Raw genomic sequence first — 10,286 nt, 5'->3', positions numbered from 1 at the left:
CATGGTATATTTCTTCTGGTTGAACTTTTGTAGAAAATGTACTTGACCATGGTATTTTGAAAAGAAATACAAATAAAAAGTACCTTTATTTAATTCATATTAATAATACTGCTGTGCAAGCATATCTGAAAAAATTATCCTTCCAAAAAACCCACCAATACAAAACAAATTGAACGGCAAGTTTAAAAACTTATACTCAACAACAGGACATTGTGTCATCATTATTTTGCTTCGTATTCAATCAGTTTTAGATATTTTATTGTAATTGCACTTCATATCCATTTTTTATAGGTACAATTGTTTAAATTAAAAAAATTTCTTTTTCAAATACGACCAGATGCATTGGTAATCATCAAACTTAAAACTTTTAATAATTTACAAGGGAGATAACTGATTCATTAAGGTTCACAAAAAGATAAATATGATTTCTATATTTTCACTATAGCTAAAATACAGTGAAAATAAGACTGTTCACCAAATATCACTTTTATGGTTTCTACAGAACTATATATTTCATTGCTATATATATATATAATAATATCAGTTATTAGTTTCTTAAATTAAATTTAAAAAATTCTTTTCTTTTTCAGTTCTGAAAAAAATGGCATCACCATGTGATGCAACCCCAGAACAGGATCTAAAACGTAAAATGAAGTCTGAATTTAAAACTAAAATAATACCATCTCTAGTAATATGTCATCTGGACATTAACAGTCTTTCAGAAGAAGAAGAGGTGAGTTAAAGTTAAATATATCAGTTTCACATGTAAGTGGTTTAAAGGAACCATCCTTAGTGTAGCTATTCACAGTTGAATATGGACCCCAAAGAGTATTGGCTATTTTTTGGTGGGTGTGCAGGGCGATAGTTTCGACAATCGAAACCCCTCCCTGTGCAAGCAAAATTTTCTCTTTTTTTCAATATATTTTCCTGGGGAGCATGACTCGTCCCACCTATAAACGTTGGTCACCACAGTCTAGACCCCGCCTGGTAAACTTCCTGCAATCTTGCCTGATTTGGCAAATATGGTCACAAAATAATGTAGCCAGTTAATTCAGGTTTTAATTACCAATAGCCAAAATGGCACAAATTAAACATTCACCAAATTTAACTTTAAAGTGACACACCGTAGTTTTTAAACACTACAACATATTTTTCACTATTAAAGCCATTTTTGTAATCAAGTTACAATTACTTGCATTTTAATATTTAGAATATCCATTTTCGTACATCTGAAGTGCTTCTGGTCATCCAGGTTTTTCTAATATCCCGAAATTGCATTTTTCATAATTCTGAAAATTCAGGTGCAGGATTTAGCTCAGTGGGTTGAGTGCTCGTCTGAGGTACTTGCATTGCAGGATCGAACCACCTTGGTGGATCCATTCAACTGATTGGGGTTTTTCTCATTCCATCCAGTGCACCACAACTGGTCAAAGGCTGTAGTATGTGCTTTCATGTCTGTAGGAAAGTGCATATAAAAGATCTCTTTCTGCATTAGGAAAATTGTAACGGGTTTCCTCTAATGACTACGTGTCAGAATTACCAAATGTTTAACCTTCACTAGCCAATGATTAATTAATCAATGTGCTCTAGTGGTGTTGTTAAATAAAACAAACTTTAACTCTAAAACATGCATTTGTCTGAGAAGTAATGGTTATCAAGACAAGCTTTAGTAATTTTTAGAAAGTATTTCTTCATTTAAACACCACATACTTTACCTTCTCTCTGTTACAACTGTATCGAAATGTTTTGCAGGTTTGACAATATGACTGTAATACTCAATGGATCTGTACTTTGGTAGTACACATTATTACCCATTTCACCCCCTCTTTCTAAAATTACTTGTATTTTAATGGGTGGGGGGAGTACACATATGTAGTAGTGTTGGTATAGTGTCTTCCTACTGGCAGCAGCTAGTGGATATTTCCCTGTTAGCTCAGTCAAATTTTCACACAAAGGGTCCATGTTTCGAATCTCCTCAGTGGAGATTTGTTTTTCTGTTATACATGTATCATACATCAGTTTTCACTCAGGATGTATACGAGTTGTGGTTTTGTATTTCAGTCGAGAATTGAAGCAACAGAAAAACAGCATGGAGCCCATAGTGCAGCCTCAGAATTGCTGGATATTCTGTTTCGTAAAGATGACTGGTTTAACAAGTTAATCAAAGTTCTCAGAAAAAAGGAAGTCAGACTAAGTCATGTTGCAGACGTATTTGAGAAAATAAAAGGTACTTAATTAATTGATGTTCCCAACTATTTATTTTAAATGAATGAATTATATATTATTCTTTTCTTAGAATACTTGAGTAAGATATATTTGTAGAACATGTAATTTTTATGTAGAGGATTCCAGTTCTTTCAAGGGTGAGATGTAGTTTTGTAGTAGATAGATTACTCACAGATTTGCCCACCTTTGATGGACTGGTTTATTCAGTCCCCACCAGTGCACCATAATTGGTACGATGCATGAAAGGCCATGTTATGTATTGTCCTCTTTTTCCAGTTTTGCGGTTTAATTGTGGATATATGTTGGACTGAAATAGCCATAATTAATGTGCTGAGATGTTAAACAAACATTCCTTTCTTTTAATTTTATTTCAGATTTTCTCAACTGTAAAACACTAGAATATGAACTAAAGGAATATGTAAAGATTTGATGGATATCACTTAATGAGTTCTTGTTATAACAGTGCGTACAGTCCAACTTGACTAAACAGCAATCTCTATTAAAGAACCGCCTCTATTAATCAACCACTTCCACAAGTCAGCTATCTCTCATGCAGTTGCCCCTATATAGTCAGCACCACAACTGGTGCAAGGTCGTGATATATGCTTTCCTGTCTGTGGGAACGTGCATATTATAAAAGATCCCTTGCTTCAGGAAAAATGTAGCGGGTTTCCTCTGATGACTACGTGTCAGAATTACCAAATGTTTGTCATCCAATAGCCGATGATTAATTAATCAATGTGCTCTAGTGGTGTCTTTAAACAAAACAAATGTCTTCTATATAGCCATCTCTATAAACAGCATTTTCATCTATTCTTGTTGTGGCACATATCTGCCTTTTCATGCATTTCAGTGTAATTTTGAAAGATCCACATTACTGCCATTTTTAGGAAATACAATCGCTTGATAACCACCATGTAAAAAATCAATATAAGCTGACCACAAACAATTTGTGTTATCCAGAAATCCAGAGCTTCGCCTCAAATTGCTGCACATTTTTTGGTCATTTAATACATCTTTGTTGTATTTGTTGGTATAGGACATCCACTAAATTACTTTACTAGTTTATTTATGAACCAATAACCGATTACTCTAGATGAGTTTTTCCATATTAAAAATCATGAGTAGCAAATTCTATTTATCCTATAACACTTCTAAAATAAAATTTTAATTCAATATTTAGTAAATCAAAGTACCTTACTGGTAATATGATGTAATCGCGATTAGCACAAATGTAGTTTGATGTCACGCACTTCAGCTAAATCTCATCAAAACGTAACGCTCGGGTATACAAATGACCCATTGACAACAAAACATTAACTGAGTTAATAATGGTAAATATCAAATGGGTTTATGACATGGATATTATGGGTAAGTTTTAAGATAAACTGTATTTATTATGTGTATATTAGATCCATATTAAAAGACATGAATTCGTACGGTTCTGAGAAAAATCATCAAATCATCATCTAACTGCCATTTGACATCTATGTTAATGGTTTACAACTGTCTACCAAACATACATTTTCACCATAATTTACAACAACAGTAAGCTAAGCCATGTTTTGGAACAGGCTGGTGAGAATAGAAAAAGGTTATGGTCACGATGACAGATATTTGCGATGATAGCAGTGCTAAGATCGTTTCATGGAATGAGGCTGAGGGTTGTACTAAGTGAATAAGGTTTGTTTAGTTTAACAACACCACTAGAGATTTATTAATCATCGGCTATTGGGTGTCAAACATTTGGTCATTTGGTAAGTAGGGAAATTATATTTTTAAAATCCTGTTTATTTAAAAGTGCCTTTTTATCTGAATGTTCCTCTGTTTTTTCTGGCTAAATAAAACCAATGTTGGGAATCACTAAGAATTTTATCATCAATCATAGTTGTGACAGTGTAAATGATAGGGAATTACAAATTGACATTGTTGGGAGACCAGTTTTGAAGAAAAAGGAAAATATTTACTAGTACAATTACAAAAATGGCCAAAAACAAGTGAGGAACTGATATGGGCCTACCATATACACGGGTTACCAGATACTAAGCTCATTTTAATATCTAAAACACTGTGCAATTTTCTTATTACAGCACAAGTTGATTCTGACTGGAAAAGTAGCTTTGCACCATCAAGGGCATCTCCCTTAACCCAGACCAATGGATCTACAGTGAATACATTTCAGTTTGGAAACCCTCCGCAACAAACCAGGAACAGTAAGATTTCTTTATTCGCCCATAACTGAGCATCAGTGAATTAATAAATAATTGAAGAATACAATAATACTTGAACCATGACCAGCTCAAAATAGAATAAATATTCATATTAATTCATGACTGATATAAAACGATGGTGCATGCATGAAGTTACAGTTGTTTGAAACATAAAGCATTGTTTTTCTCTAATTGATATCATGGACATAACCAGATTTGTAAAACCACCTTTGATTTGGTTGTTGAATCTGGATCCCATGGTTTCATTTATAGTCCATCCCATCATTCTATAAAAATGTTTTCTGTAAATAATTTCAGTTTCGTTTGACATAAGAAATAACAAATGTTGGAAATAACAAATAAATACTATTTTTTTGTGTGCAATTTACAAATCAATTGGCTTAGAAATAAATAACTTGTAGTAAATTCCATAGTATAAAAAAAGACGTTGCCTGTGGGACGGACTATATAGTGCATGACAGTGGATGTGTACATATAAATACATAATGAGTTGAAGTTCTTCCAATATTGTCTGTCTGTGAACTTTGACCTGATGGTTGGGGTGTAGGACTGTTTAAGGGGAACTGTCATCTTGCTCCCCATCACTCCCTCAAAGAGAAATGTTTAGCTCCTCTTAACGTGGATTCATACGATATTGATATCGATATATCTGTAATAGATAGAGAATAATACAGGAGTGACTGTTAGATACCATTTATCTCACAACGAGTTTGATGCATTTTTAAACAACGAGTTGTGAGATAAATGGTATCTAACGGACACGAATGTATTATTCTATTTCTTACATATCCTCAAAAACCAGGTTTTAAAGAAATTTTAGCATCTTTTTCGATTAAAAGATATTTATAACCCTTTGCACTTGTAGCTGACTTACGCGTGACAGACACATGATTGTCAGGTTAAATATACGTCACAGTGTAATCTATTTCCATCGTTTTAATTTTCATTGGATATATATGGCATTTGTGACCTGGTCATCACCTAGGAGCATCCAGTCATATGTCTTGAAATTGTTAACATATGTACGTGTGTAAACAGGGTATGTGTTATCATAAATAATGCATGGTGTTCTCACCAACGGGTGTGTAAGAAATCTCCATAATCTAAGTTAGAGGAGCAGCTAATTACTCCCTTCAATTTGTTTCACGTTGATGTCTGGGGAGTTTGTGTGTCTGTGTGTGTGTGTGTGTGTGTGTGTGTGTGTGTGTGTGTGTGTCTGTATGTGTGTGTGTGTGTCTGTATGTGTGTGTGTATGTGTGTGTCTGTGTCAGTGTGCATGTGTGTGTATGTGTGTGTGTCTGTGTGCATGTGTATGTGTGCATGTGTGTGTATGTGTCTGTGTGTGTATGTGTGTGTGTCTGTGTTTGTGTGCATGTGTCTGTGTCTGTGTGTGTGTGCATGTGTCTGTGTCTGTGTGTGTGTGCATGTGTCTGTGTCTGTGTGTGTGTGCATGTGTGTGTGTGTCTGTGTGTGTGTGCATGTGTGTGTCTGTGTGTATGTGTGTATGTGTGTGTGTCTGTGTTTGTGTGCATGTGTCTGTGTCTGTGTGTGTGTGCATGTGTCTGTGTGTGTGTGTGCATGTGTCTGTGTGTGTGTGTGTGTGTGTGTGTCTGTGTCTGTGTCTGTGTGTAGACCTGAAGTTCACGATCTGCTTGAGCAAGCTTCTGGTCAAATTCCACCAGAATCCATTTGGATTACTGTAAATCTAAGTCAAAGAAATCCACCAATTTCCTCATGAATATTTTACCAGGTGCTAAGTGACCAATTAATTTAGAATTTTAATAAATAAGATTTAAAAAACATTCTAGACACTGAAATTATATTTTTTGATCTGATACCTTAACATTTGATGTTGGACTAGATGTGTGTGGGGTTTTTGGGTTTTTTTTTTTTTGGGGGGGGGGGGGGGGTTTGTTGTGTTTTTTTGTTGTTTTCATTATTATTATTTTTTTTTTTTTTTGACTAATATTATGGGAATCCAACTATGGCCTCCATTTATTTGTTTATTTAAGGTAACTATGAAAGAGATGCAGGACGTCAGAAGCATGTACAAATACCTCTGAGGAAGTCGAGAAAAACTAAGGACACACCAGATGACGATGTGTATGATGATGTTGTAAGCATGCCAGACAAGGTAAATACACTCGTTATGGTATCTGATGATGTTGGAAGCATGCCGGACAAGGTAAATACACTCGTTATGGTATCTGATGATGTGAGCATGCCGGACAAGGTAAATACACTCGTTATGGTATCTGATGATGTTGTGAGCATGCCAGACAAGGTAAATACACTCGTTATGGTATCTAATGATTCTATAAGAATGCCTGACATGGTAAATACACTCGTTATGGTATCTGATGATGCTGTAATCATGCCTGACAAGGTAAATACACTCGTTATGGTATCTGATGATGCTGTAAGCATGCCTGACAAGGTAAATACACTCGTTATGGTATCTGATGATGTTGGAAGCATGCCGGACAAGGTAAATACACTCGTTATGGTATCTGATGATGTGAGCATGCCGGACAAGGTAAATACACTCGTTATGGTATCTGATGATGTTGTGAGCATGCCAGACAAGGTAAATACACTCGTTATGGTATCTAATGATTCTATAAGAATGCCTGACATGGTAAATACACTCGTTATGGTATCTGATGATGCTGTAAGCATGCCGAACAATGTAAATACACTCGTTATGGTATCTGATGATGCTGTAAGCATGCCTGACAATGTAAATACACTCGTATCTGATGATGCTGTAAGCATGCCGGACAAGGTAAATACACTCGTTATGGTATCTGATGGTGCTGTGAGCATGCCGGACAAGGTAAATACACTCGTTATGGTATCCGATGGTGCTGTGAGCATGCCGGACAAGGTAAATACACTCGTTATGGTATCCGATGGTGCTGTGAGCATGCCGGACAAGGTAAATACACTCGTTATGGTATCCGATGGTGCTGTGAGCATGCCGGACAAGGTAAATACACTCGTTATGGTATCCGATGGTGCTGTGAGCATGCCGGACAAGGTAAATACACTCGTTATGGTATCCGATGGTGCTGTGAGCATGCCGGACAAGGTAAATACACTCGTTATGGTATCCGATGGTGCTGTGAGCATGCCGGACAAGGTAAATACACTCGTTATGGTATCCGATGATGTTGGAAGCATGCCGGACAAGGTAAATACACTCGTTATGGTATCTGATGATGTGAGCATGCCGGACAAGGTAAATACACTCGTTATGGTATCTGATGATGTTGTGAGCATGCCAGACAAGGTAAATACACTCGTTATGGTATCTAATGATTCTATAAGAATGCCTGACATGGTAAATACACTCGTTATGGTATCTGATGATGCTGTAATCATGCCTGACAAGGTAAATACACTCGTTATGGTATCTGATGATGCTGTAAGCATGCCTGACAAGGTAAATACACTCGTTATGGTATCTGATGATGTTGGAAGCATGCGGACAAGGTAAATACACTCGTTATGGTATCTGATGATGTGAGCATGCCGGACAAGGTAAATACACTCGTTATGGTATCTGATGATGTTGTGAGCATGCCAGACAAGGTAAATACACTCGTTATGGTATCTGATGATTCTATAAGAATGCCTGACATGGTAAATACACTCGTTATGGTATCTGATGATGCTGTAAGCATGCCGGACAAGGTAAATACACTCGTTATGGTATCTGATGATGCTGTAAGCATGCCGGACAAGGTAAATACACTCGTTATGGTAAATACACTCGTTATGATCTGATGGTGCTGTGAGCATGCCGGAGCATGCCGGACAAGGTAAATACACTCGTTATGGTATCCGATGGTGCTGTGAGCATGCCGGACAAGGTAAATACACTCGTTATGGTATCCGATGGTGCTGTGAGCATGCCGGACAAGGTAAATACACTCGTTATGGTATCCGATGGTGCTGTGAGCATGCCGGACAAGGTAAATACACTCGTTATGGTATCCGATGGTGCTGTGAGCATGCCGGACAAGGTAAATACACTCGTTATGGTATCCGATGGTGCTGTGAGCATGCCGGACAAGGTAAATACACTCGTTATGGTATCCGATGGTGCTGTGAGCATGCCGGACAAGGTAAATACACTCGTTATGGTATCCGATGGTGCTGTGAGCATGCCGGACAAGGTAAATACACTCGTTATGGTATCCGATGGTGCTGTGAGCATGCCGGACAAGGTAAATACACTCGTTATGGTATCCGATGGTGCTGTGAGCATGCCGGACAAGGTAAATACACTCGTTATGGTATCCGATGGTGCTGTGAGCATGCCGGACAAGGTAAATACACTCGTTATGGTATCCGATGGTGCTGTGAGCATGCCGGACAAGGTAAATACACTCGTTATGGTATCCGATGGTGCTGTGAGCATGCCGGACAAGGTAAATACACTCGTTATGGTATCCGATGATGCTGTGAGCATGCCGGACAAGGTAAATACACTCTTTATGGTATCCGATGATGCTGTGAGCATGCCGGACAAGGTAAATACACTCTTTATGGTATCCGATGATGCTGTGAGCATGCCGGACAAGGTAAATACACTCTTTATGGTATCCGATGATGCTGTGAGCATGCCGGACAAGGTAAATACACTCTTTATGGTATCCGATGGTGCTGTGAGCATGCCGGACAAGGTAAATACACTCTTTATGGTATCTGATGATGCTGTGAGCATGCCGGACAAGGTAAATACACTCGTTATGGTATCTGATGGTGCTGTGAGCATGCCGGACAAGGTAAATACACTCGTTATGGTATCTGATGATGGTATGGTATCTGATGATGGTGTGAGCATGCCGGACAAGGTAAATACACTCGTTATGGTATCTGATGATACTGTGAGCATGCCGGACAAGGTAAATACACTCGTTATGGTATCTGATGATGCTGTGAGCATGCAGGACAAGGTAAATACACTCGTTATGGTATCTGATGATGCTGTAGCATGCCGGACAAGGTAAATACACTCGTTATGGTATCAAGTTTACACTTGACATGGATATTTCATATATTTTGTGAGATATTATTTCACAATGTTTTCTTCTTGTAATTTGACACTCATTAGCATAAGATTGCAAGAATGATTATCCTATGTTAGACACACTCTTTCCCTTGTCCTTTGCAACCAATGTCCTTTGACTTGTATCCTGGAGTAGTTGATAGTAAGACACATAAGGACAGACAGTGAGGTAAATGTTTAACCAAAAAGCAATAAACTAAATATTATTTACTTAATTCTTTAGTCCAAAACTGTATATACCACACTATTTCGTGTTAACTGCTCAATACACTTTTTTGGCATTTCAGTTGCACAAGCAAAAATCCGTAGCAACTCCAGGAACTTACGTAGGATTTTGCATCAGAACTCATTGGGGGGCATTGGAAGATTTTATACTGTAGAGTCGATGGGGATTAAACAGTCATTATCCAGTTATCAATTATTCTATCAGTAGGGAACCCGGAAATTCTGTAGACATCCAACAGATACGTATTTGAGACATTTGTGAATTATTGCTTACCATCAAATAAAAACGATTTTGTTGTTAATGTCTGAGAAACCATCCTCTGGACTTTGTAAACAATAAATATTAGATATGCGCTGAAATAATGTTGATATACATGTATGCATCATGTATCTCAGAATGGCCAGAAATGTATTGCATATACAGATATTTATATTCGAAGCAAGAATAGATAGCCTAAGAAACTTGTAAGTTTAATTCTTGGTAGGAATAATAATTAACCTTTGTGGGGATGGTGGCTTCCATCTGT

The 10,286-nt window shown here is 37.2% G+C and overlaps 1 protein-coding gene across 1 annotated transcript; it reads left to right on the top strand.

Annotated features, from left to right (window-relative positions):
* Positions 1-581: 581 nt before the first annotated feature.
* Positions 582-7,956, top strand: LOC121366961. Its single transcript, XM_041491185.1, has 4 exons — positions 582-733; positions 2,062-2,227; positions 4,317-4,439; positions 6,470-7,956. The coding sequence occupies exons 1-4, from the start codon at positions 602-604 to the stop codon at positions 7,954-7,956; spliced, it is 1,908 nt and encodes a 635-aa protein (XP_041347119.1). The 5' UTR covers positions 582-601.
* The last annotated feature ends 2,330 nt before the right edge of the window (positions 7,957-10,286 follow it).

Source organism: Gigantopelta aegis, unplaced genomic scaffold (assembly GCF_016097555.1).
Source record: "Gigantopelta aegis isolate Gae_Host unplaced genomic scaffold, Gae_host_genome ctg7940_pilon_pilon, whole genome shotgun sequence".
NCBI classification, from domain to species: Eukaryota; Metazoa; Mollusca; class Gastropoda; order Neomphalida; family Peltospiridae; genus Gigantopelta; species Gigantopelta aegis.
The sequence above is the reverse complement of the archived record's forward strand: the minus strand, read 5'-3'. Positions and strand labels throughout refer to the sequence as shown.

What these genes read in the sequence shown, in the direction of transcription:
- LOC121366961 (XM_041491185.1), top strand. Translation starts at nt 602, where the DNA reads ATGGCATCACCATGTGATGCAACCCCAGAACAGGATCTAAAACGTAAA. An exon ending in CGTATTTGAGAAAATAAAAG is followed by an intron (nt 2,228 to 4,316) that starts GTACTTAATTAA and finishes TTCTTATTACAG; the next exon opens with CACAAGTTGATTCTGACTGG. An exon ending in TCCGCAACAAACCAGGAACA is followed by an intron (nt 4,440 to 6,469) that starts GTAAGATTTCTT and finishes TGTTTATTTAAG; the next exon opens with GTAACTATGAAAGAGATGCA.